This window comes from Knufia obscura (assembly GCF_036327395.1).
Source record: "Knufia obscura strain CCFEE 5817 isolate CBS 148926 chromosome Unknown scaffold_6, whole genome shotgun sequence".
In the NCBI taxonomy this organism is placed as follows: Eukaryota; Fungi; Ascomycota; class Eurotiomycetes; order Chaetothyriales; family Trichomeriaceae; genus Knufia; species Knufia obscura.
Genome location: NW_027042692.1, coordinates 721629 through 747551, shown reverse-complemented (window position 1 = coordinate 747551; position 25923 = coordinate 721629). Strand labels below are relative to the sequence as shown.

Here is a 25923-nt window from a genome sequence, read left to right as displayed (position 1 = left end):
ACTGGCCTCTGAGCTGTTGCCGCCTCAGACCCCCTGCACTTCAGTCGTTGTTCTTACTCAATTTGACCTCCGCTCATGATTTGTCTCACCAGAACCCTCATCTGGCTCGTCCACGACCCAGTTATTCGTGCTCGGCGCTCGGTGGCCTTCTTGGTCAGGGCGAGAGTAGTAATTGTTGATGATTGGGTTCTCAAAGATGACCTGATGCTGTGGCGACGACGACAGCGCTTCTGCTTGGTGGCGTATGGATGGGTCAATCTGGCGGTCCTGTTGACTGAAGGCACCCCGACGTTGAGAGGGAGGAGTGTGGACTGGACGTGATGACCAGTTTTGTGGCTGTAACATGTTGCCGTACGGTTGGATGCCATGGCGAGGAGCGTACTGACCCTGTGGCCGCGGGGTCGGTGTGTTGTGGTAGTGTGGTGCCTGCAACTGTATGGACCGAGGGGTGGCAGTGTGGGGATGATAACCTTGAAATTGATGCGGCAACGGTATGCCTGGTGCACGGGGAGCTGGTGTAGGTGTCGCTGGTAAGCCCACGCTCTGATCTCTGGTGGTAGCCCTAGCAGCAGCACGCTGTTTTGGAGCAACAGATGCCTTGTTCTTCGCACCTGGCGGGCGGCCTGGTCGTCTCTTTGGTGCGCTTTCACCAGCATGGCCTTCAGACTCCAACGATGTCGTCCTTCGGTGCTTGTGGGATTGGCTTGCAGAGATCTCACCATCACGGCCCTTGCGCTTCTTCTCGCCCGTCAACTCCGCAATCCAGTGCTTGTGAATGTCGAGTTGCCACTTCATGGCAGCCTTCTGGCAACATGCTTGGAAAGCACGCAGATCAGCTTCATCGACTTCTCTCAACATCTTGTCTACCACTCGCAGAACCATCATTATGCAATACAGTTGGTCGTCGGCGAATGATCTAGAGCTTTCGAGCGGACGAAAGGGTTGTGGGAGCCCGGCAGCCTGGTGTAACTCTTCTCTCGCCTTGCGATAAAGTGCTTCCTCGAACCTTACGAAGATCGGCTTGGCCTGCGGGTCCTCAGACGAGAGACCGAGGTGGAAGGCAACAGCATTTCTCAGTTCCATTCTCAGGGCTTTGTATGACTCGCTGTGTTGCTTGAGCTCTTCCGATATTGAGGCCTCAGCCAAGACATCGAACACGATGGCTCCACATCGGTCTTTGCATTGCCCTAGACTAAGCCTAAGGCTTGGGACTTGCCCGATAAGCTCTTGCATATTCAAGCTGGACAGCCCGTGATCTGTCGTACCTGTACTCGCAGCTGATGGTATCGGATCGTTGACGACAAGGGGTGTGCTGTCTGAACGCTCAATGGAGGGACGAGGGTCTGGTCGGTTTGGCGGTTTAGATAGGCCATCATCAGGCACATTCTGGGGGGCATCTTCGGTAGATAAGTGGCCGGATGTAGACGACGTAGCTCGGTCGTGGGAATTGTGCTGATGTACTGCTTCTCCTGTTAGAGCTGTAGCGTAGTTGTGCGAATGTAACTGACCTTCTGTATCTTGCCGTGCTTCTTCATGAGCTTCATGATTGGATGCCTTTGGGCCCTCCGACAGCTCGTTGACGGCCCGTAAAACCTCCTGAGAAGGCGCAACTCGGAGAATTGAGGAGTCGCGGGTCGTCATCTTCGATTGCTGATCGTGTTCTGACATGGCGTTTGTAAGAAGGTATCGTAGTTTCGAAATTGGTAGATTATGTTGTGGTCAATCAATGTGACGGATAGAGGCATTAAGTAGTTCAGCATGCGTAAGCGTTCTTATTGACATCTGCTGCGGCGCAGAATGTTCGTTGGCGTGGTGCAGCGTGGCATATCACCATAGTTGCAGCCACCCCAAACGAGGGCGTGAAGTGACTGTGCCGTTCGACGCGTTATATAGGACAAAGCTGCCATATTTTGACGCGTCAGTACTTCAGTAAACTGGCGCTGAGGCTGAGGTCGTAAAAGTCCTCAGCCGGATGCCTTCGTATTCCCAGTACCGCAGCGCGAACGCTCTCTGTAATCAGGTTCTCCTCGAGGTGTACGGTATCAATGTCGAGCCTGGCGAAACAGTCCACCTCACTTCACCCTTCAGGTCCGAAGATGAATCGTTCCCAGTTCTTCCGAAGTTGCTTCGCACCCTCCTCCAATTGCCATCCCTTGATCTCGCACACTCTCTTAAGAATATCTTCAAGCAGATCATCCATTTTCCGCCCGGCACAATGCAGATCACTTTCAATCAAAATCTTGTCATCTGGGATAGCCTTGATCACCTCAACCGCTTTATCCGAATTGTGAGCGCCAAAGTTGATCAGCTCAGAAAAGGAGAAGAAAATGTCAGCTGGAACCCGTGGACCGAGGAACTGCTTTAGCGCATCTGCAGGACCTGAGTAAGAATGCATGCAAATTCGAGGAGGGTACGGCAGATTCTTTGACGTGTTGTTGACGTCCTCCATCTCATCCATGGCATTCTGGGCATCTTTCTTCTGCTTCTTCTTAGCACTCTTCGATGGCTTTTCGTGGCCTTTCCATAGGCTTTGCAAGAGATCAAATATTACGCCGTGAGTCGCGACGCTGTGAACAGAGACTGCACGCTTATGCTTTGCGGCAAGTTCGAGCTGTGCTTTGAGGATTATTTTTTGGTGATCCATAGAGACACGGTATGGTGAGAGTGGTCGTCCTTCTCTCGAGCCTGGTGTGAATTCTCCTTCTTCTGGCCCGCCAGTCTTGATAGTCGCATCGCTAGGCTTAGCCTCCGGATCATCTGGTGACCGGAACGGTGCGTATGGTACCCGGAATGAGCGGTCTAGTCCTATCTCACCGACTAGAGCAAGTGAGAATCCTTGGAGCTTCTCCTCGGTGCTCTGAAGCAATTCTGAGAGTGGCCGAGGCTGAGGAAGAGAATCTACGAACTCGTTGTCGTCAGGCGTTGGTGTAAGAGCACTCCGGTAATGCTCCCGACTGTCCACCTCTGATAAGCCTTGGCAGTCATCGAATAGCTGATGCGCAAACCATGGATGCCAGCCAAAAGATGGAACAACATGACCTTTCGTGGTGTCTTCCAAAAGAGACGTTTTATCTCTGAACGGATATCGCTTAGCAGTCTCCTGTACAAGATCTTGGTCCTGTGATCGTGTAGCCATTATTGTCAGCACTTTCGCTTTCATATCAGGTATCCTGCTTGTGGCAGATATAATGTCTGTGGGATGGCAATGGGCATCGAAGAGCCCAACCTTCCTGGCTGCGTCTATGTCTTTCGTGTTTGACATGCTGAGTATTGGTTACAAACGCGTCGAGCCGTGAATCAAAACTCTGACTTGTCCCGGAAAGCATTGTTGAGACTGAATGAGGGTTGATCCGCGAAGCGATCGAACTGTCAGCCAGACAAGCAGGAGAGAACTGAGTCATCGTGGCTGGGGATCAAAGAGCACAAAGCTGTGATGTCAGAATGAAGGTTGAGGTGTTTACAGGTCACCATAGAATCCTCTAGTGCAGAGGAATTCTACGGTCGACTGTGCCAGCATCTTACGCAGGTTTGCTCCACATACTTAGGATCAAACCCAACCCGGCTCACCATCATAGCTTCTTATCGCTGGCAAGGCATGAATTTATGTATAAGAAACTCAGTAGCCTACAGTTTGGCGCCCACTCACCTAGGATCGACTATCTCCGGACGGGAAGCCCCCATCGATTCCTCTCACGCGATCAAGCCACGTATGATTGTTGCAAACCCAAACACGGCGCTATCGGTCCAGCTCGTGATGTCTTGGGAATGGAGACGACCAGTCGCGTCCAGGCAGCGGTGATGGCGGCCAAGTTAACCATCAATTCAGTATCAGCTTCCGGAACGACCCAGATGCAGTTCAACAATCCGCCAGCAAATAGGGGCCGTGCAAGCTCATGGTTACCCCCTGGTCATCCCTGCTTATGCCTCCAAGCACTCACCATATCAGTGCCCTCTCCTGCCTTATACGTCCTGCTAGGCTGATAGTACAACACTCTCTCCAATCTCTCCTCCCGACCTGACGCCGCAGAACCCTCACTTTGTGCCTTGCCTTTTGCAACCCTCCCATCCTTTCCCTCAGCAAGCAAATCCCAATACACCCCTTTCAAACCATACGGCGGACCAGCAGCATTAACATCCTTATACATTGGAAATTCCAGACAAACTAATACCCCACTCGGCGCAAGCAATTCCTTCATCCGCCTCGCCCAATCCAGCCTCATCTCCGGAAGAATAGCGCACAGAAACTACATCACATCAGCAGGCACCCTGACACATCGGATCGCACTCAGCACTCACAGTATAGTCATACACAAGATCAAACCCCCCACCTCCGTCATTTCCACAATCCCCCTCCCACTCCCTCTTAAAGAAATCACCCACCACAAATTTCGCAACGCCCCGATCTCCAGATCCTTGTCCAACCGCAGAACCAAAGTTGACCGCATCAGGCCTCCCCAGCTGCCCCCTCGCATACTGCTCACACGCATCCACAGCCTTCCGCGAGATCTCAAGACCATACGCGTCGAAGCCGTGGAGGGCAAGCATAACGACTTCGTAGCCGCGGCCACATGCCTATGCCATACATTAGCATCTCACCACCCCATATGCCACAGTAGGAGGGAGGCACCAACCGGAACAAGAGCTCGCAGCCGGCGACCAGACGTAGGTCCGGGTAGATACTCACTCCGCTGCTCGATGAAATCGATCAAGGCGGGCGAGGGGATGCCGCGATCCCAGAGGGGTTCCTCGTTTGAGTCCCATAGTTCTGACCAGGCTGCGTTGTGGGTTTCGCGTGTCCTGGTCCGACTCTGTTAGATGTGCTTGCGTGATGCTGTACTCGGGTAGGTCGTACCTGTTTTCGAAGTGATCTGTGAGTCGTCCCATGGTGATGAGAAGCAACTCGGCCAAAAACGAACTACCTATAAGCAACCTGATTAGTTATACAGGTAATACTTCCAGACACTGTAAGCAAGTATAGGAGCGGCAGTCGATATAGTGCAGTCCTCGATGACATCCTGCGGAGTAGACAGATTCCTATTATTGCTACATCTCTACGTACTGCTGACCACATTATCGCTCAGAGCAACCATCATACTATATCGTCAACGCGAAAGCAAGCACAGATTGTTTCTAGCCTACAACTTGTCCCCCGAGGCTTTCAAGAAGGTACTGCTGGTGCTTCGACGTAGATACCACCCGAAGTGGTCACCAGAGGTCGAGCTGCTGCTTCAACCCATCACGTCATAAGTAGATTCCGCCCCACCACTGGCATTACAAAGCGTCAGTGTACCTTCCTCCTTTCTTACCACACCTCAGGTGTGTATGAATCTGCTTGGCCGGCCTCATACACGCCATGCCTTTTTCTAGCATTTAGCATGGCCTTGATGCGTCACTGCAGTCTTGCCATCGTTGCCGCCGCTGCATCACGCCAACCACGCGAGCATAGGGGCGACGCTGAACCCAAAACACCACGTGTGTTACCTCTGCCAGCCGTGCCTTGTTCTCCTTCTTGTTTCTTTTTCTGAGGCATATCGTACCTTCCCAAGCTTGTGATCACCGCCAGTTTCGTCCGGACTTGTAAAGCATGATTTGCAAGGCGTGAGATAATACCGGAGTATATCGGCGGTGGCACCAGGCTGCCGATGGTAGCTCCTCCCTCTTCTCAATAATCTCGCTCGTGCCTTCCCGTCTCGACCGCGTTCGCCTCCTCGCGGTTTGTTCCTGCTGTCTAAACATGTCTGTCGTGCCTTCCTTCTTCGTTGGTCGTATCTCCCTGGTAGTGCTGGTTGCACCTCCGCAGTATCGATCGTGCGTTCCTTGGTGTTCGAGTGCGGTTGTGGCTCCCTGCTGATGTTCTTACAAGTCGCAAATCCCCTCCGTGCAGCAGCGGAGCTGGTCATGCTTTGATCGCAGCCATGGCTTTTTAGAATCTAGCGAAGTACGCCTGCTACTTAAGCATATGGCTATGCACGGTCGTGACCCTTGCCTAGACTTCCAATCAATTGCTCCAATGATCGACCGTGCCATAAGACTAATAGCTTGCGATCGTAGAATGACTCTCAAGTGCTTCCGTGCTGGAGATAGTATGCCCCTGTGCTCTTCGCAAGCAGAAGTATGCAGAATATATTCATTCATCCTCTTTGCTGCGGCAAAAATATGACTCTCAAATAGATGTTCCCGCACCGAATATGGCATGCAGGTCCCCGTAATGTCTAGTATTCCCTGCTTTTACCGTCTATTACTCCCAGATACCACAACAGGGACCACTAACCAGACTCTTCCCAACCGGTTTATACTCGCACATGACCCTAAATGTTCGCACACGATCGAAGTTTTACTCGTTGTAGTGATACACCTGCACACACGTTAGTATATCTTTCGCGAATCTGCCACTCAGCAATTGACTCACAAAGTAATTGGGCAACCCCCAACTCTCATACCCCAACCGTCTCGCCATCTTCGCGAACCCCTCCGTCTCAACTAAATGATAAAAACTGAACGGCGGAAACATGGCTCCATCCCGGTGAACCTCCGCCTTGACCAAGAGCGCAGTCCCACCAACACCATCCAACGGCATCAACCTCCTCTTATCTCTGTTCTCGTCTGTTTCCGCAAGCATAGCCATGAGTGTTCTGTAGGTCGGCATCTCAGCGTATCCCTCGAGTAATATCTCATCATTGCTCATCTTGCTTGCGAGTTCCTGCGCTGTATCACTGTCGCGCCAGGAGTTGTAGTCGTATGGCCTGATTCCGTCTTTGCCATCGTCGGTAATGTACCGCTGGAAGCAGTTTGGCACGATAATGCTCTGGTCGAAGCTTGTTAGGTCCTGGATCAGAGTGGGTGGTGTCTCGATGATATCGCCATCCAGCCAGAGCACCCAGCTCGTCGTAGGACCGATAGTCGTAAAGAGTAACGAGTTCCTCGCTTTTGCCATACTTGCTCTTCTCGCGGCCTGGTTGCTCATTTTGTGTCTTTCCTTCTCGTCTTGGGAGGTTAGGGCGGGCTCGAAGTCCTGACGGAGAAATGTGACGCTCTCGAAACGCTGGGACAACGGTCCTTTCTGGTAGGCATTTACCGCCTCTTGCAACCGCTTCGTTGCCTCGTTTCCTTGTGGTGTTTTGGGTGTGATGAAGCCCAGACTTATGTGTTCGTGGGGATAGTCCAGCGCACACAGATTGGCCCAGTACTCGTCGTAGAAGCGTGCTAATGGTGTAAGAATGAGCACCTTCTCATTGTTCTTGATTGGCTGGCTCGAAGCCGTAAGATTATTGAGCTGGTAGTGGACTATCGGCGGCGGTGCAAGCGGTTGCTGTGAGTCGCTTAGTGATGATTTTGACTTGCGAAAGGCGGATGTGGGAGGGGATAGAGGATTCGAGGCTGCCGCTGCTGACTTTCGTGCTCGGAGGAGGGGATCGAGTGTGCTGGAGACGTCGACTGAGGGCCCGAGAAAGAAGTAGAATAGGACTATCAGTGTGACGGCACTTAAGGCTAGAGCAGGCCTGCTGCTGCGTGTTTGGCGGAAGTAGGACATTTCGGGGGTACTGGGATGGGTATGGGAGGGCAGTTGTGACTTCAAGTTGGTCATGGGTATGTGGCCCGTGGATGGCCAGAGAATGCGCTTACGGCCAAATCATGTTCGGCGGTCTTCTGTACTTGTTCGGGGAAGGAAGCAGCGTCTGGAGGGTTGTTGCGACAGCAGTTGCGATTTACTGTGGGTGTGGAAAGTGTCTCGAGAGATTCTCTAGTACTAGTAGTACTCCTGACATGCGCATGCCTGGTTCCGGCGTATCGGACTTCTAGAAACTTTCTGACGCGGCGAAGGCGGGCTCCAGCGGGATGTTGAAACACCACAAATAGCATTCACAATACATGCAGTGCTACCATGTTGCCACATCTTCGGGAACATCTACATTGGATGGTGCACAGGGAAAGTGACTCGTGGAAAGACATGAGAAGTAGTGATTCAAGACCACAAAAGGAGCAATTCAATTTAGCCATGCTAATTATGACCAGAGTAATGACTTTTGTGATAAGCTGACTAGTCCAGCTATCAAGCAATGTTATGCTATCCCTAGCATATGATACACGAATGTGTCCGAGGCAGAGCTGTCTGTCTCGATAAGTGCTGAAAGCAAAATGAGAAAACCCTTCTTCTCCTAGCGAATGGACCTGCCATAGGTGCGCCTGTAGCTATGCTTTTATCCTATGCCATGGGTATCAAGCGAATGACAAAATCCAACCAATAAAGCAGCCCGAAAACTCCAAGTGCCAGTCAGGACTGAGTCGACTGAGCGTTATGCAATTTATGAGATTCCTGCTCCATGCTGTGCGATCTGGTGATTCATGCTATACAAATGAAATTCGTGGTAAAACTGTGTTTTTGTTCGGCCGTTGTGACTTCGATCATGATGTAGCGATCTTGCGACTCTTGCTTGGCTTCGTGTCATCGTCACTTGACACTGAGGTCGCTCGAGGGCTACGTGTACCTGGGCTCCCGGCTGGTGAGATTTTGCCGGCACCTGCAGTCGAGAAATAGTCGCCTGCTTCTTCAAGTGCTAATGGCGTGACCGCGCCCTTCGGACTCCCGAGCGGATCGAGTCGGGGAGCATCTGGTTTGGCAGAAAGCGGTGATGCTGCAAGTTTGGACGAAAGCTGTGCTTGCTGGAGAAACTCTCTGTGCTTCTCCCTCAACAGCCGTGGCGACTCCATCTGTACAGGCGGCGGTGCTCGTGTATATGTGATCTGCGGGCCCCCAGCCATCGAAGATGCGTCCGCTTGTGAGAAGTTGGACGGATGGAAGCGTCCAAGGTTGAGTTGCATGTTCCTGGATGCTTGTCGTCCATGATTGCCTCTTCTTTGCGAGTTTTGAGGAGACAGGCCCTTCCTCGCCGAAGGCTTCGGACTTAATGGCGACGTAGGGTAGTGACCCACAGCGACCGCTCTGTCGGGCATGTTCAGGCTTCCGTGCCGTGATGTCGACGATGTAGAAGAACAAGGGGAAGCCGACCGCACGCGCTCCAGCCGCCCGAAGAATTGTTCACTGTCAGAAGATGCGGCTGAGAACGTCCTCGATTTTCCGAACGATCGTGCTAGAGACTCCCCAGGAGAAGGACTTCGACTGAAGGGGAATAGATGTCCTTTGCGATCTCCTCGTCCTGACAAAGGTGTTGGAACACGATTGATATCTCGCGCTTGCAGCCGTGGGGGCGGTATTAGGATAGGCTCGGGCTTGGAGGTAGTGGTTGTCGCGGATACTGATGGTTTTGAGTAGGCGTGAAAATCAGTCGTGAGATTATTCGGGGCGAGGTGAGAAGTTGATGTACAAGTGCATGCAGCCGGATATGCAGCGGCTAGGACGGTACAAGTTGAGGCGTGTGAGGACGAGCACGCTGGAGCGTCAAAGTCGGACTTGATGGAGCCACATGGTCTGCTCAAGGCCTTAGGCGGGACAGCAAGATCTGCACATAAATTTGGTGTCAGTGGCTGCTCGGATATTGATCGTCGTCACGCCATTCTGACTCGTGCATAGCCAAGTCTTCCTTTAATCATTTATGCTGAGACGGTCGCTCCCGCAATTGCACGTGAAACCAGGGTTGCGCGAATGACAGTCTTTGCACAAAGCCAGAGATCGTCTTTGATAAACAAAGGGTGCCTCCCAGGACCCAATCTAGAGAGATCAGGGTCCAGCGGGTAAGCATCTCCGAACAGGATCTCCCTTGTGGTGAAGCATGTTCATGTGCAAAGGGTATGCTACTCACCATTATTCCTGTCTGTTGCTTGTGCAAGGCCGCCTTTAGGTGTGCGGAAGTGCTCGTTATCCTTACAGCCGGATGCCGACGATGACATCGTTGATGAAGCACACGAAGGCCGAGGAAACCTCCCATGAAAACTAGCGGGTGGCTTGCCGAGCGCAGTGGTTCGGGCACATTCTCAGCCTAGTGTAAGCAAGTTCCTGAAGCACTCAGTCCTTGAGGCTAGGCAAAGAGGAGTTAGTGATGGGGGGTTCGTGACTGCAGAGAGGATTGTGATTTGTGGTCTGTATTGATTTCTTGATTGGTGCCAGAGGGTAACTCCGCTCCTTCAGATCTTATGCGTTAATGTGACGATGTGGCTTCCCTAAAAATTGCTTACCAAACAATTCTGTTTATCCAATATGAGGAGGGTCAAACTTGAAGAAGACCAAATGATTTGTGGCTTACAGGTAGCATCAGCACGTATACGCCACATCAGGTTGGAGTGTCGTGGAATCGAACAGATGAGACTAAGCACTTCTTGACGATGGTCTAACTGGTAAGGCAGCTACGAAATTGGCAAGTGCGATGGATCTGGGAGTAAATATGAGCACACCACATTTCTTGCTATCATTAGAACCTGATTTGTTTCGTCCAAGTTTCCATTATTTCAGAGGACTCAGTCAGATTTTGCCAGCGAGCTCATAGACGATGACAAGGCGTATTGAAACATGTGCCCATCATGATCGCAGGGGTTTCGTGGTTGACCATGTGTGGGTGAAGCCATGACAACACTTTGGATTTATTATACTTCTGCAACTCGGAAATCGAAACTCATAACTTTATTCACGCTCGTTGACCGCAACACTGGTCGTTGGGCCGATATTCTGATTCTCCATGCCTCTGTCGGCTGCCCTCGGACTCTGTACAGCATAGGTGAGTAGTATAGACAACGATCCTCAAGTTCGGCGTTAGTGCAGGAGAGTCGCGGCGCGGCAGCGCTCTTTGGTTGAAGCACAACCGAGTTTGCAACAAAGATCATTATATCTTACTCGAATGACCAGCCGACATATCTTAGACGCGTGTATTGTGACCAGCGATGTTAGCATTGATTGTCCAAGGCTTGCTACGAAATGCGTCTGGCAGTATTTGGACATTGCAAGAGGCCACCTGCTCTAGATATCGGCGTTCAGGATTTGCTTTCTAAGCTTTCACGTTTTAGGTGAAAGTATTCATCGTTGCATACCTTCCACTATCCACCTCAAACTAACGTGTATGTACCACCGCAGGAGACTGCAACACCATGCAAGAACTCGGGGGCTTGTGAGGGATCAGCGGTTGCTCTCTGTATCATTGGTAGTAGTGAATGAAAACGGCAGACGAAAAACAGACGTACTCAGTCGGCTGCATGTTCGTATGCACGCCGAGGCAACACCTCTGGATATCGGCACAGATCTGCCGTGCCGAGATCGGGCAAGTTTGAACCGTTCCAACGAGTACGTCTTAGCAACGGACGGTTCAGCAGGCAGATTGGGGCTCCATCACATATAGCGGGAGCAGAGCAATATAGTCACTAACCAACACAAGCGCAACGCAGCGGCGCGGTAAGAAGCATGCAGGAATCCACTCGCTCGCTGTAGAAGCTAAGGCTGTGCATGTCCAAGGCCCTGCAATGTCAACAGCGACGGCAAGTGCATGGCGGTGAAGGCGAGGGAGTCACCCTTCTCCGACAGGGCAATATGATGCCCAAGTCATCGCGAACTGGTTCTATCAAGTAAGCAGAAGTCAGCTCGGATGCGCTGTTATGCCCACTCGAATGGAGTGCCTGTAACAGCAATGAAATGTGCTTGCTCAGCACTTGCATGTTCTCATACCGACTTCTTTCTTCATGAGGATTGTGTGAACACGAGCATGTTGGTCCTGACCTCATCAAGGCTCTGCTAGGGTGGAAATTGCAAGAGCCGCTGATATGCCTTCTTCTAAGTGTCACGGCTCACACCGTAATACCCACGTAACCAGACGCGTGTCGAAGTTTGTGACGGTTGGAGTCGAGAGACATGATATCAAGCAGTTCAAGAAGATAGCATATTCACTTAGATCGACCTAGGCACGCACAACAGTGCTGTCCCGTGTTGGTGTCACAAGGTGCTGTTGTACAGAGAGATCCACTCAGCTTACCAACAAGCTGGAGCGCATTTCCTGATGGCAATGAATTGCCCATATCGCACCACAGAGGGGAACCAGGTGAGCCACGTCAACCCCAACTACGAAGGCAGTCAGCACTCACGTCTGGCATGAGCTGGGTCGTTGCGGTTGGTGATGTGGCTCCACCCGACATTCTTCATGCAACAATGCTATCGCGACAAGGTGAGATGTCCTCTGCGCTCAGAGACAGAGGTATACCTTGCGACATCCTCGGAGCATGGGCTCCTTTCGTGGTAGGGTAGCAAAAAAGCCATGTCACGTAGATTCACACAAACTGGAACGGTCGTGTTCGTAATTCTGCAGCCGATACAGGTCTCCGGCGGTAACAACAGCGCTCATCCAATGTATTCGTGTTCTCGTATACTATCCTCAATCTTCCCACTCAGGCAACCACCGTGCTCCCCAGATTGATCACCATATCGCCTCGAGCTCGTCTAGCTCTATTCGAAGCTCGTCTGCTACGCTGAGGAATCTGGTATGCAGGTACAGGCAAAGCAGTGTCGGTTCGAGCTAAATTGTGGCGAAGCTGGAAGTTCGTTTTTCCGTAACGTTCAGTGTGGGAGATGCCTGCAGATTTCGTGCTGTTTGGTTTGCAGACAGAAGAGCTGCGGCTGCAAGGTGATGTTTTCAGGGTCCCAAGAGCTCTAAGCGAAGGGTGAGCGAGACGATCAACAAGCGCAATCGCGGCGCAGTCGTGCCTTCCACCTCCGGGAATTTGGAAGCCGGTGCGACGCCATGCCTGATTCGCTGGAGGTACATGGCTCACATCTTCCCTCGATAATATGACTTGTTACCTTGAACTTCGTATTCGCAAAACACGGAGAGTGAAGGGACAAAGCCCGAAGTGATATAATGGACTGGTCGCGAGCAGAGGGAAGGTGTTTATGATTTACGGTCGCACTGAACATACAAAGACCATGGAGTTCGATCAAGAAATCGTCGGCAAAGAGTTCGACAAATGGCTCGATTGGAATGGAACAGCAGATGAAGCCACCACTCACTTCGTACAACCTACAATAGACAACAGGGCGTCTTGTCTACCAGTATCGCCAATATCAACTGCCAACAGCGACTCCTTCAACCATAACAGTACCACAACTCCCCACACCGCCCCCTACACAAATGATCTACCAACTCCCTCAAACAGCTCCGGCTCACCCGACACATTCCTGAACCCGTACAGACTGAGTGGTGACACGCTACACAGCGATTCTTCGTCGATGCTCCAGCAGAACACGCTCAAGAGGAAGTTATCTTCCAACGATGACCCCGAGCAAGAGTACAAGCCCGTTGCTGGTAGGCCTACAGGAAGCAAGAGGCCTCACAACGTCATTGAAAAGAGGTACCGTGCCAATTTAAATGTGAAGATAGCAGAACTCCGGGACAGCGTTCCGGCACTACGGATACTGAAGAAGGCCAAGGGGAAGAAGGATGTCACGGCCAGCAGTGATGAGGAGGATCTCGACGGCTTGACTCCTTCTAACAAGCTCAACAAAGCCTCCATACTGACCAAAGCTGTTGAATATATACGTCACCTTGAGTTCAGGACGAAGAAGCTGGAAGAGGAGAATCGTGCTCTGAAAGATCGTCTGCAGGTCCTCGACAAAGTGCTTGCTGACGGTGGGAATGATGCTGCTCGTGCATCTGCCTTCACAAGTGAGACCGTCATTGAGCAGTCGCCTGAGTCCTCGAATCAAGATGAAAGAGTCGCCGCGGAGCCGAAGACTGAAGTCAAAGGGTTGATAGGCATACCCGACAGCTTCAGGCAACTTCGCGAAGCACAGCCACAAGAGCACTATGGCCATGTGTACCAGACATCGACAGAACGCTCACGGCTGAGTGGGAAATGGCCACAAAGAATCATGCTTGGTTCTCTAGCAGGGCTCATGATCATGGAAGGATTCTCCGAATCAGATACGGGAGATGATTCTCAGAAGAAAGCTCTGTTCGGCATCCCACTCGAGATTCTAGATGGATGGACATTTCTCAGATCACCACGAATCTACCTGGCCACCTTCGCAGAGTATTGCCGTGCGGGCGGAGTGCTCCCGCTCGTCAAGGGATTTATGGCTTTGAGCATCTTGGCTTTCCTTATCTTCTACTACATGTTCAACTCGAAACCGGCAGCAAAGCAGACGCCGGAGAGCGATGTGCATGAAGCACCCGTGGCTGCTCGTCCAGCATCGCCGATCGAGGTCCGTCGAAGAGCATGGAGCACCAGTATGCAGGCTTTAGGTCTACCACACCACAGCTTCTTCCCAGAATGGTTTGCTGTTACCTCAGAGTGGGTCAACTACTCGATCAGGTACTGGCTTGGCCCAAGCGCCTGTCTCTGGATGTGTGGTGAAACCGCGGAAGATGAAATAGCACGAATCAAAGCCTGGGACATTGCCATCGATGCACAGCTCGCTGGTGGCGATCACGAAATCTGTCGAAGCAGGAGTGTGCTCACAATCTTCGGCTCAGGCACTCTACCAGCCACGCCGCTGCGACTTATGATGAAGGCTATTCATACGAAGGTTGTGCTGCACAACGTTGGCCTTGCTGGAACTTTGAGCTCAAGGATTGCGTCAAGGATTGCGACTTCCATTGCAGATAAGCAATGGCGCCGCGCTCGACAAATGCACGAAGCACTTCCTGCACGAGATCCGGACCGCCTGCCAGGCTATCTGAATTACCTTTTGCAGATGGATTGCGATGATGTCTTCTCAACTAGCGTCACACAACGGGCATTCAACATGATGTACGATCGACCAACATCGGAACATACGGAAGATTCGCTCATGGATGTTGTCGCTGAAGACTATGCCATCCGCTCACCCTTGGATGCAATCGCAGCATGGCGGTCTACAACAGCCCTGCACGAGGCTCTGACCACGGCATTGCAAAGTGCCGACGCTACTGATCTCCTACGGGAACACACACAAGCCGCATTGGAAATCGCACCACCCGGATCTGCTGCTGAATGCCGAGCCCTTGCAGTTCACGCTGTCCTGAGCCCTGGCAGACGCCGCGCGTTCTATTCCAAGGCAGCTGACGCAGTTGTCCCTACATCTGCGATAGCGCAGGATCTGGCTGACGAGCAGGTACCATTCTTTATTGACTCCTCTACACCAGCTTCGGCAAGAGCAGAGATTGCAACTTGCTTATCGTGTGCCGAAGTCATGCTCAAGCTCGAACAAGAGCAAGACTTGGCGGGTGCAATAGAAACCCTGTGCCGTATCAAGTGGCCTGATCTCGGTATCGCTTGTTCCGGCTCGGCAATGCTACCAACTATGCTCTCAGTAGCACCACTCTACTTTGTGCTTACGCGGCTTTTGCGAGCTTCGAGGAGAGCCAGCGACTGCTATTCGACCGATTGCGAAGATAACGTGCATCCTCTGCCACAGCTTGACAGTTTGGCGCAGGAAGTCTGCCATTGCCTCAGAACAGAGGCCATCCGACGCAATATTTCCCTTGACGATGGACAGAAAAGCTACCTGACGCCTGCAATCGACATGTTGTCTAGCTGCTGGCATATTCGATCGCTCAATCCGTTCTCCAGACGGCAGAGCAATGCAAGTCATGATACGGGGTATGGCAGCATGGAAGAGGAGGACACTGAATCTACGAGGGGCTTGGCTTTGAAGAATGCGACAACGGCATTCGAGAAGAGTGATGGACACCTTGTTCAGAATATTGATGCCCTGGCGGTGTCTGTCTAGCTGGGCAGAGCTTTATGAGCGTGATGATGCATGATAGCATGTTTTCCTTTTGGACCGGGGCGCAGCCGCCTCGAGGTCGGGTCTATCTTGAGTACGACTTATATGCATAGTACATAGAATATATGAGCATGTACCACAGTCTGTACGAACCCTTCTCCAAATGGCCCTGCCGTCGTGTTCGACTGAGCCAGTAGTGTTACGAAAGCCCTGGTTGCTCGGCCGAGCTTCCTTGTTCGAAGCTTAGCGCGACTGCCTTCGACCTTCAATTTGACTTCGCTTTTGTTGGTCTCTCCTTGTTTACATTTACACCCTTCGCTGGTCGAACACGTTCTTGCAGTGCGTTGTGAAGTCCCCTTGCTCCGCCTGGCAGCGGATTACGGCAACGGATGTTAGTGCTTTTGCCTGACTGACTGACTGACCAGCCCGACTTTATGCGATCTCTCCCAAGTCGTCGCTACCTTCGATTCCATGGCAATTCAAGCAAACGCGAGAGATCCAAGCTGCAGTTGCACGGTAGGCAGACAGGCAGCAGCGCGTCTGTCATTTCGTGACGCGAATCCGATATCCGTCATGTTCCTGACCTCAGCTTTGCCGAACTTGTCACTTGGGCTTTCACTATCCACGGCTACCATCATATACCCAATGCACCAGAATTGCCCCACAATATACGCGCATCTTTTCTGTGGAAATGGCGCAGTGGGATTCGAGTTTGAAATGTCACGCGCCTGCTTTCTTGCGTCGGTAGCACAGTGAGATTGGCTGAACAGCCGACCACTAGTGTTGCTGCTGCGGTTGGTGGGTTTATCCGAGGCTGACAGGGCACCAGCACCACTTGTTCGAGTTCGCTCGTGCAAGTACCGTGAAGGGAAAAGTTCGCTGAGACTCCTTGGAGGTGATATTCAACAGCTCTGAAAGAGATGTATTCTGTTTTACTATTTTTACTGCATAGATCAGTCTTACTCTCCCTTATGCTAAAGTATGTTATTATTCATTAGTACCGACAGGAGAACTAATAGGCACGGCAGAGCAGCATGCCCACATATATAGAAGAGTTGGTCGAGGCTAGTGTCGACCACGAGGCTCACAACAGCTATATATGTTATTACAGTCTGTGTGGTCTACTACTAATAGTACAGGAGTCGCCTTCAACCACATCGTCATCGTCGTCATTCTCCTTGGAGTATATAACGCTTGATCTCCCCATATCGACGACATGAGTTGCAAACCCAGACATTTAGCATGCATATATGCTAAAGATGGGAAGGGTGGTTTCTATGAGAGAACACGGCCTCTACTCTGACGTCGCACGCGGACTTGCCAGGTTACAATGCAGTTGCAGCTGAGAGGAACTGACGCCAGGTGGTCATGTTCAGCGTCGTCCTTGGTCACTACCAACTCGAGTTGCTCCACCCTGTGAAAGCATTCACTTGCATCTACTCTTCTCACTCTGCCTGCCAAGCCACACTATACTTATTTCCAGGACGACGACACGTCACACGCTTTCATCCAGTTCGTCTTCGACATTCAGACTCTCAACTCTACCAGATCACTACCTACTCTTCCATATCATTTGATCAGCACAAACTTATCAAACAACCATGACACTCTTCGAGTCAGATCAGAAGCGACCGAGTTCCAGCGACATCGAAGGGCGCAAGAACAAAGCGCGAAGCACTGCGTTCGTCAAAAAGCACATCGCACGGCAAGGGCTGAATGAAGGTACGTTGCAACCTTGATCGTATAGTCAGTGGTGCGATCGACTAACTTATCTTCGCGAATAGCTGCGCAGGCCCGAGCCAATAGTCACAATGTCAGCCTCGCTGATTCTCCGCATGAGATAGCCGATGCAAGCATCAATGAGCAGCAGGGTGAGTACTATGCGACGAATCCATACGTTGCAAACTATGTTGCCCACAACAATACTAAGCAGCACGCCTTTTAGTCACGACTATCAGTACCGTTCATGCCCAGCTCGGCGAGAGCGCTCCTACCGATCAGGTTGGGGAGCAAGGTGAGCGATCTTCCCACCTATTAATGTCGCTTCTCTATACACTAGACTGACGCAACATCTAAAATAGCAACATCGAGCATTAGTGATGATACGAAGGCCGAGTTCAAAGTCACTGTCAACGCTGTAGCTGAGTAGCTAGGTACGTAGTCTTCCTTACTTATGTCGCATGTCGAGCTAACAAGTCCTTCTCTATAGCCACAGCCGCACATGCCATCGCATCGACCTCAACTTTCCCTTCCTCGGCTGCCACTTACACGCCATTGTCTCCCACACGACCAGCATCATTCCACACAACTAGTCCTCCTCAGAGCTCCCTAGACACCAAGACCTTCTACCATGTTCGATACTCCGCCAACCAACCTTGTATCAAATTCTTCAGCCGGTCGAACGTGATGACGAGCTACTTGCGCAAGAAGGGGGAGGGACGACGATACGTCTTGAGGAAGGCGCCTGTAGCTAGATCTATCACTCCCGAGCGACATGTTGAGGTTGGCGAGCAAGATGCCATCGAAATGACTACGCGTGACGAAGCCGATACCGAGACGCGTACCTCCTCCATCACCACCAGCACCGACACTGATATGAACGATCAGGATGCCGGGACCCCCGCTACTACCGTAGGTGGAAGTGAAGATGGAGAGGAGGCCGACCCTGCCTCTAGGAAGCCGCTCGATGAAATGTTCTAAGCAACACCAGTCATACCGAAACATGCTGAAGAGGTGTAAAGAGCTGTCTGCTTAGCGAAGTCCAAGGCTGCCAAAGTTGTTTTGCATACGATGAGATGTGGATGTGTGTCGCCGAGGTGCGCATCGTTGAGTATACATGTCAGGAAAGAGCGAATTTCTGCTTTCAAGCGTTGGCGTAGGGTGTTTCTTATCAAGCTAGCGGTTATGTGGTGCGGCTGTTCTAGCATTCGATGGGCGACTCGGAACAAGGCTGGAATATGTTACTCATCCGTACATATGCCTGGAATGATGATAATGAGGATACGATGATCAAACAACTGTCGAAGCCTAAAATATGAGCCTAGCGTTCAGTGTGTGTACCTCTATTACCTTCCATACTAATATAGATAGCATCCCCTTGTCATGATCGCAGCTGCCCTGATTGCGCTTTAGCCGGCCGCATTTCCGTCGTGAAAATTTCGTCTCTCGCAGCGACTTCTCCGCGCACCACCTTCCATCCTACCACCTACCATCATAGCACTTCCCATCGTAGCACCTGCTTCCTCACCATGCCTCCCCACTACAGTGCCTTCCCCCAAGCCTCGCCGCTAGATCATCAGTTCTTCCCTGTAACGCACCTGCCGCTCTTACTCCGACATTGCTCTCCTAGTCACAACGACACCGCGTACATGGCACCTTCCATGGGTTTGTCCGTGCTCTTTGACATAGGACCGTGGATTCTTCTCCTTGCTACCCCTCCACTTGCTCCACGTCTGCTGGTAGCTTTTACCATCAGATACAGGCCAAAGGCATGGACATTGAAAATAGGTAGGTAGTAAGCAGAATAGACATGCGGTATCTCACTTACTGTCCCGGAACGAAACACAGAAGTGGTGGGTGTGCACAGTCGAAGAAAGGATGCCAACAAAACAAGTAGCATGCAAGGACACGCCTTAGAACTGTTTGTTTGGTACAACGTTGGATTCCCCATATCTTCTATGGCCCTTACTCACAAACTGGTTCACAAGATCACCATATCCTCATATCCTCATATCCTCATACGATACGCTGCTCGCCCTTTTCAACATCCCATCCAACTCCCACTCACTGCCCACCCATCTCCAATCCCATCCCCCTCCCAACCCGCCGCACAATCCACTTCCTCCGAAACTCCTCCCTAGCACACTCCCTCACCTTCCTCCCCCAAACCTCACTCCCAATCCTCCCCCTCACAAACCCCTCCGTAAGCGCATATATCGCACTCTCATACCCCCTTTGCTCCGCCACATTCTCATATAACTGCCGTGCTACGACCGTGGGCGGGATGATAAGGTCGTCGATGGGCGGGATTTTATTCTCGTTGTTGGAAGTAGACGTGGATGTGATGGTGCGGTCCGCGGATTGCAGGGTCTCGGTTAGAGAGGAGATGTTGGATGTTAGTTGGGATTGGAGAGTTTGCAGGTGTGAGAGTTCGGATTGAAGGGTTTGGTGGGAGTGGGTTAGGGCGGCGTGTTGGGATTGGAGGGGTGGGAGGGCGGAGGTGGATTGGGTGATTTGTTGATGGAGGGTGGTGAGGAGGGTGGTTTGGAGGGTTGAGAGGATATGTTGTTTTTCGGGGTTTGGTGGAATGGTGGGGGTGGGGAGGTGGGATGGGGTTGAGAGGGTGGTTGGGAGGGAGACGTCGAATGGGTCGTCCATTATGTTTGGCTGTTGGGGTTTTGGGGGTGGGGGTTGGTATTGTTGTTGTGGTTGTGGTTGTGGCTGTTGAAGTGGATAGCCTTGTGGGTGCTGAGGATGGTATTGTGATTGAGGTTGAGGAGGGCCAGGTTGCTGCGGATATTGCTGCGACTGCGCCTGATATGGCGGTCCTTGCTGATGTTGAGGCGGCATCGACATGGGTGGACCTGCTATAGACTGCCGTTGCTGCTGATATTGTGCTGGTGTGGGAGCTTGTTGTGGTGGTGGGTAACTTTGCCGTAAGCTACTTTGCCTTTGTGGTAGGAATTGAGGCTGAAGCGGATATCCTTGCGGTGGTGACGCTATGGAGTGAGGTCGTGGTGATGGCATTTGCCCAGGCAATGGAGGAGGGGCATCATATCGACCAGGTCTCGCTGCCTCTAATGGAGTTGTCGATGGTGGTCTCGATCCGTTCATGTGATCAGCTTGTTTCGGCGGAGGCGGTGGCGGGCCTCTTGCCATCGAAGGAGGTTTAGCTGAAGGCGGCCTCTGTTCGCCTGGCAGCGGAGGACGTGGTGGGGGTTGTTGCTGGTCGTAAGGGCCTTGTGGCGGAGGTTGCTGTGGCATATGTTGCCTCGACATGACCGGCGGCTCCCTAGCAAATACGTCTGCCAGTATTTTGAGGAACTGTGATATGGTAGACCTCTGTCTAGATCAGCTCTGCTCGAATTACCCTAGTTCAGTACTCACTTCCCACTCATCCCTCCATTTTGCTAAGTATGGGTGGTATATCCGTCCGTCAGATGGGCTCACATGCTGACCCGGCCGTATGGCCATATCGTCGGTAGGTGTAACATAAATGATGGGCGACTCATAAGGATATCCGTGTGGTATCCATATCGCTATCGGAAATCGATACTGACTTCCTCGAAAGTCGACAGGTAGAGTGCCGTTGAGATAGAGTAGGAGTGCAGGGACACCATTCTCAGATGCTGAGGTTAGTCGTCAGCATGTTTCTCAAGAGATCGGTTTGCTTGAAAGAGGGCCAACGTACTGTAGACATCCGTCCGGGGCGCAAAGCCTGGGTAAAGTGCTAATGTCTGCGCAAGATCGGAATATGTTCGCTGAGGATCTCGGTATTCCTGTGTTCATCAGCACATATCCTGTCGGATCATGCATCACCTACCCGTCGCAGAACGTCCCAGAGCCAATTCAAGGTCTTTTGAGGAACAGCAGCCATTATTCAAGGAGAGGACATCGACATGAAATCGAGGTGCTTTCCGCAGATTCGGCACGATTCAGGTTGAAGCTAAGGCTTCCGCCAATTGACTCGCCAGCACTATGACACTTTCGGACTATGGCTACACAGAAGTTACGTTCAGTCGAAGTTTTCGTCAATTGGGTATCTGAAAGCTATGAAAATCGTGGACCAGAGCTATTACTGCTCTGACTTATGCTGTGCTCTTAACCAAGATGCAATGTTGTGACAGCTTACTGCTTTCCTGCCCTCTCGGCCTCGGCCTGCTTCTGCAGATCCAACTCAACACCCCTCTGTCTCGTCTTGCCCTCATCATGTTGATCCTTATACGCCTGCTCCGCAGTCTTGTTGCCCGTTACGTTGGCATATGCGCTCCCCAGAGCCCCTCCAACTCGATCACCGACACCATGACCAAGATCACTCATCTGCCCCTTCCCTTCCTGCCCTTGACCCTGCAGATTTTGGTCTCGTCCCTGCTGCTTCAGACTCTCGTTACCGACTAGGTTGCCAGTCGTCTCCTTCAGACTACCCATGGTCTGATCCCATTGCCCTTGTGTTCGGTCGGCATTGTCTTGGGCGGGTGCTCCAGTGGAAGAGACTGTAAATGGGCCCGCCTTTGCAGCTGAGTGAGAGAGGTCTTTCTCGGCATCCGCCTTGGATTTGGATTGGTTGGCATTTGCTTGGTCGCTGGCGCTACCTGTAATGCTGGCGATGCCAGATTGTACTGCGCCCGTTGCGCTGTCAACGTAGGATTTGAGGGTTGAGGTGTTGTCGTTGGAGGACATCTTGACCGTTGTAGGGATAAATTTGAGTGTTTGAGAAATGTGGTGTTTGATAAGTTGGATTGAAGTTGGGTCTGGTTCTTGCTATGGTAAGTAAAGTCAGTAACCAAAGGCAGAATCGAGCATGAATTTAATCCTTGCTCGTAAACAAAGAATTCGCGACGCGCAAGCACGAAACACGAGGGGTGACAAGTGACGTAGGATGATGTCATTTCCGAAAGTCTATCGCAAGCTGAATCAGACGAGAACAAGCGAAACGTGGTGTGAGCGATCCTGATGTCAAGATTCTGAATCACATGGCAGATATCAGATGCATCATGTAGACGTCTGTGCCCATCTTGTGACGTTGGAAATGTGATATTGTTGCGTGTGCCTGTACGGTCCTGTAAGCCAAACCTGGTTTTGACTGAGGGAGGCAAGCCACCTCCAGGACATTCAAGGTGGTGGCCGTTGAGCATGAATTTGGGTCGCTCAAGCGGCCACCATAGATGTTCGGAAAACGATCACACTTCGATCTGAATCTGTGTGGTATGACGACCTAACCAGACGTCCCAGTCGGGATGTGTTGCTAAGTATTAATGGAATGTGATTGTGCCATCTGGCTATTATTTGTCGACGCCCAATGACAAGGAACTGGCCAGCAGAGTTCCTTAAGCTGTGCCTAGGGACGTTCATCGTTGTTGCGGCCAGTGACCCATGTCCCTCGAGTATTCGATGAGATGTTGTCGGACTCGGGAGAGATCTCATCTGCCACGCTTGAAACCATTTGCTCTGGACTCTTCCAGCTTCTCCTTCAGATCTCCAACCTCAACATCCCTCGATGCTGCTCCTTTATCCTTCCATCGACGGGACTTGACGTAGAAGAAGATCAGACATATTACTATCGTGACACCAATGATGCATGATTCTATCCCGACAGCCCACTTGTAGATATTGCATGTTCCAATGCACGATGAAGACGGCATGGCAGATGCCAGGGTGTTGGTGATAGTGCTAGGTGTCGGAACGTACGGTGTAGCAATGTTTGTCGCCATTGTAAAGGCAGGCAGTATGCTTGTTTATGGTGAACAGTGGCGGAAGGATCGGCTAGATTGTTGCCCGAACGGGCAGAGAAGGGTTACCGTGCGAGCTGGCGAGTAGTTGGTTTGCCGACACGATGTGAGTTGTTGATATAGAGTCCCTGGGGCAGATGCCGGTCGCTTATATGTGTACGCCGTTCAACTCGAACAACCACTACAATGTTGAGCAAACCTTTTCACCGTTCGTCATTCTTAGGCCTCTGACAAGTTCAACGCATTGCTGGGCAGTTTTCCGGCAAACGCTGCGCGATACCACCAATCATGATCGTCAAGTTGCATAATCGATGTGCTGAGAGACCACTAAGGGGTTGCATGCAGTATTCTGGTCGAATTCACCTGTTGCTGTCTTCAGAAAGCGTTGGAAAGTAGCGATATTGGTCTCGACCCAGGAGCCTGTGTTGGCAATCCGTCGTTTGTTCGAGCCAATCGAGTATGTAAGCCGTGGTATGACAAATAGTGCCAACGGTAGCAAGGGACAGCCAAGCCATACAGTCGGGATCAGAACCGTAATTTCGGCATCACGAACACAAGCAGTATGAGGCCCACCCACATGCCTATGATGAAAAGCTGTAGTTTGAGCCGCCCCCAAAAGCCTTGCTCTTCACTCATCCGCTGAAGTGTCTTCATACCTTTGCTTGCAAGACCCATGGCCGCCACATTCGAATCCAATCCTTCGAGTGCGCGGTCAACCAGTCCTTTATCTTGATCTAGTGTAAAGTCGAATTGCTTTGCCTGCTGTTTGAGCTGAGCAGCCATGCTGAGCAGAGAAGAGGTTATGTTTTCATGTTCTCTGGACGACACGAGCAGAGACTTCTCTGTTTCTCCGAGATTAGAGAAGCCGGAGGTCTTACCAGGCTGCGAGGGGCCATTATCAGCCTCTTTGCCTTGCCTGCGTCTCATGGTAGAGCTGGACTCGAAGAGCTGATTTCGCGTTGTCTTGTCTTCCTGTTCCGGTGGTTTGTGTTCTCGTTGTGATCCATTTGTCAAGGCATCTGAACTGGTTGGAGCGTCCTGAGATGCAACGTCCTGCGCTTGAGTCTTGGTCTTCCGCATTTGCTGCAACACATCGTACATGGTCTCGCTTTCGTCGTCGTCCTCGTATTGTGATCGGTACCCATTGGTTGCAGTAGACTCGACTTCTCTTCCAATCTCTTCAACCCTATTACGGAGACGCTTGATGACCATGCGCTTCTCGGCAAGATCTCTCACAACTTCTCTCCTTGTACGCTGGACTTTGATCGCTTGGGCGCTCTGCTCCAACTTCAGCAGTAATGTCCGCGCACCCTCGATGCTGCGAAGCCATTTCATGCGGTGGAAGGGCAGTGGAGACCATAACTCCTGCTGTGCCTTCTTTTGCCATAACGCCAGCCGTGTATGGGGTTTCTCATCTGGTGTTGCTGTAAGAAGGATCAGGTTCTGGTATCGGGCGAGCATGCGAGACAATGCGAGATAGTTAGGATCATGCTGGAACGGTATGGCATTCCTCTGCTCGGTACGTGAATTTGTTTCCATATTGTATGGTATTCAAGACAAGAGGGCGAGCGTAGACTGGATCTCTACTGATGCCTAATCTCCAAGTTGTGTCGCACATTGTGCCTTCCCTTCCACGCTGTCAATGCGATGATGCAGTAGGGTTCAGGAAGGACCGAAAGCCGAAGATCTTCCACTAGCGTCGAACTGACGCGAGTCCGACATTTCTCCTGTTCAACATCTCCTGACTTCACTTTCTTTTTCCCCGTCTTAACATCGACGCCGTGCCATTACGCAGAATAGCGCAAGGTACTCTAGGCTTCGTGCCTCTTAGATGATGGCGGAAGTTCTGCCAACTCGTACGCCCGCCACGTATTGTTAGCGACCAGGAGCAGAGAAAAAGAAGCATTCCTTCGAGCCCATCTTCGAGTCTCGAAACAGCATACCGTTAAGCAAAATTCCAACTGATTTTACAAGCCAGTGGGAACACATAGAGACTGTCGTGCTAATGTCCTGGTCGCTTTGAACTTACGCTGCCAAAAACAACAGCAAAGCATAGGAACAACAAACGAAAGCGATGATTAACGCAGCAATGAAACGGTATAGAGAGAGAACAATAGATGGCACTGCACTAACGACTAGAGCGGAAAGTTTCCCACGAGGGCTATTCGAGCTCTCAACCCAAGCATGTCTTCGTTGCGCAATACAACTCAGCCTGCCAGTGACGACCTCCGTGGGGTACTGTCATTCGCTTTGAGCAACAAGTGGTCATAGCCGAGCTGTTAGCAATTACCAATGAACGCGGCAACTGGGGATAGCAACAACTCGGCCAAACATACTTGATGTTCTCAACAAATATAAGTAGCAAAACTTGGTTAATTTGTGCGGATTGCAATATTTGAGACATGCATGTCCTCGGCTGATCAATAGTATTTCACTTTCTTTTGCTTTTCTGCTGACTATCACCAGGAGGTTTCTGTAACCTTTATGGGGTGTCTATCACTCGTACGAGCAATGCCTCCAGCGACTACTCCTCTGCCACATACGGCGAACATAGTGGAAGCAGATCGCCTTGTCGAGCGTCGATTCCCGCACCTTGCAATTACGGTTCAATTTGCCACGAGGCATAGAGTCGCTCTGACGGCCGTTGCATCCGGTAATGCGATAAGCTACTCGTCTATGTAGCCGTTCGATCACCGCAGTGACAAGTATCAGTGCCTATATGCATTTGAGGCAGTAAAAACTGGAAACTTTTCTGTCCAGCTTTCACTCCATGAGTGTTACAAGTGAACAATATCTGCCAAGCCAACGTTATATTGTCTCGTTCATCATGTCATCCTT

At 51.4% G+C, this 25923-nt stretch overlaps 9 protein-coding genes across 9 annotated transcripts; 2 read left to right on the top strand and 7 right to left on the bottom strand.

The window, feature by feature from the left end:
• Positions 1 to 57: 57 nt before the first annotated feature.
• On the bottom strand, positions 58 to 1641 carry PMZ80_005770 (uncharacterized protein; the record flags this gene model as incomplete). Its single annotated transcript, XM_064874187.1, has 1 exon — positions 58 to 1641. One exon carries the CDS (start codon positions 1639 to 1641, stop codon positions 58 to 60), a length of 1584 nt encoding a protein of 527 aa, XP_064729909.1.
• A 436-nt stretch (positions 1642 to 2077) lies between these two features.
• Positions 2078 to 4884, bottom strand: scn1 (Cut9-interacting protein scn1; the record flags this gene model as incomplete). Its single annotated transcript, XM_064874186.1, has 5 exons — positions 2078 to 3118; positions 3939 to 4244; positions 4297 to 4572; positions 4632 to 4797; positions 4853 to 4884. 5 exons carry the CDS (start codon positions 4882 to 4884, stop codon positions 2078 to 2080), a joined length of 1821 nt encoding a protein of 606 aa, XP_064729908.1.
• Positions 4885 to 6334: 1450 nt separating this feature from the next.
• On the bottom strand, positions 6335 to 7531 carry MNN9 (Golgi mannosyltransferase complex subunit; the record flags this gene model as incomplete). Its single annotated transcript, XM_064874185.1, has 2 exons — positions 6335 to 6355; positions 6410 to 7531. The coding sequence occupies 2 exons, from the start codon at positions 7529 to 7531 to the stop codon at positions 6335 to 6337; spliced, it is 1143 nt and encodes a 380-aa protein (XP_064729907.1).
• Positions 7532 to 8403: 872 nt separating this feature from the next.
• Positions 8404 to 9846, bottom strand: PMZ80_005767 (uncharacterized protein; the record flags this gene model as incomplete). The annotated part of the gene is made up of 2 exons (XM_064874184.1): positions 8404 to 9254; positions 9759 to 9846. The coding sequence occupies 2 exons, from the start codon at positions 9844 to 9846 to the stop codon at positions 8404 to 8406; spliced, it is 939 nt and encodes a 312-aa protein (XP_064729906.1).
• Positions 9847 to 12853: 3007 nt separating this feature from the next.
• Positions 12854 to 15640, top strand: CPH2 (Clr6 histone deacetylase associated PHD protein-2 Cph2; the record flags this gene model as incomplete). The annotated part of the gene is made up of 1 exon (XM_064874183.1): positions 12854 to 15640. One exon carries the CDS (start codon positions 12854 to 12856, stop codon positions 15638 to 15640), a length of 2787 nt encoding a protein of 928 aa, XP_064729905.1.
• Positions 15641 to 17238: 1598 nt separating this feature from the next.
• Positions 17239 to 18337, top strand: PMZ80_005765 (uncharacterized protein; the record flags this gene model as incomplete). Its single annotated transcript, XM_064874182.1, has 4 exons — positions 17239 to 17359; positions 17422 to 17508; positions 17583 to 17651; positions 17847 to 18337. 4 exons carry the CDS (start codon positions 17239 to 17241, stop codon positions 18335 to 18337), a joined length of 768 nt encoding a protein of 255 aa, XP_064729904.1.
• A 1083-nt stretch (positions 18338 to 19420) lies between these two features.
• Positions 19421 to 21233, bottom strand: STP22 (Suppressor protein stp22 of temperature-sensitive alpha-factor receptor and arginine permease; the record flags this gene model as incomplete). The annotated part of the gene is made up of 4 exons (XM_064874181.1): positions 19421 to 20698; positions 20744 to 20985; positions 21048 to 21135; positions 21180 to 21233. 4 exons carry the CDS (start codon positions 21231 to 21233, stop codon positions 19421 to 19423), a joined length of 1662 nt encoding a protein of 553 aa, XP_064729903.1.
• A 251-nt stretch (positions 21234 to 21484) lies between these two features.
• Positions 21485 to 23067, bottom strand: PMZ80_005763 (uncharacterized protein; the record flags this gene model as incomplete). The annotated part of the gene is made up of 2 exons (XM_064874180.1): positions 21485 to 22113; positions 22797 to 23067. 2 exons carry the CDS (start codon positions 23065 to 23067, stop codon positions 21485 to 21487), a joined length of 900 nt encoding a protein of 299 aa, XP_064729902.1.
• Positions 23068 to 23610: 543 nt separating this feature from the next.
• On the bottom strand, positions 23611 to 24624 carry PMZ80_005762 (uncharacterized protein; the record flags this gene model as incomplete). The annotated part of the gene is made up of 1 exon (XM_064874179.1): positions 23611 to 24624. The coding sequence occupies one exon, from the start codon at positions 24622 to 24624 to the stop codon at positions 23611 to 23613; it is 1014 nt and encodes a 337-aa protein (XP_064729901.1).
• Between the last annotated feature and the right edge of the window lie 1299 nt (positions 24625 to 25923).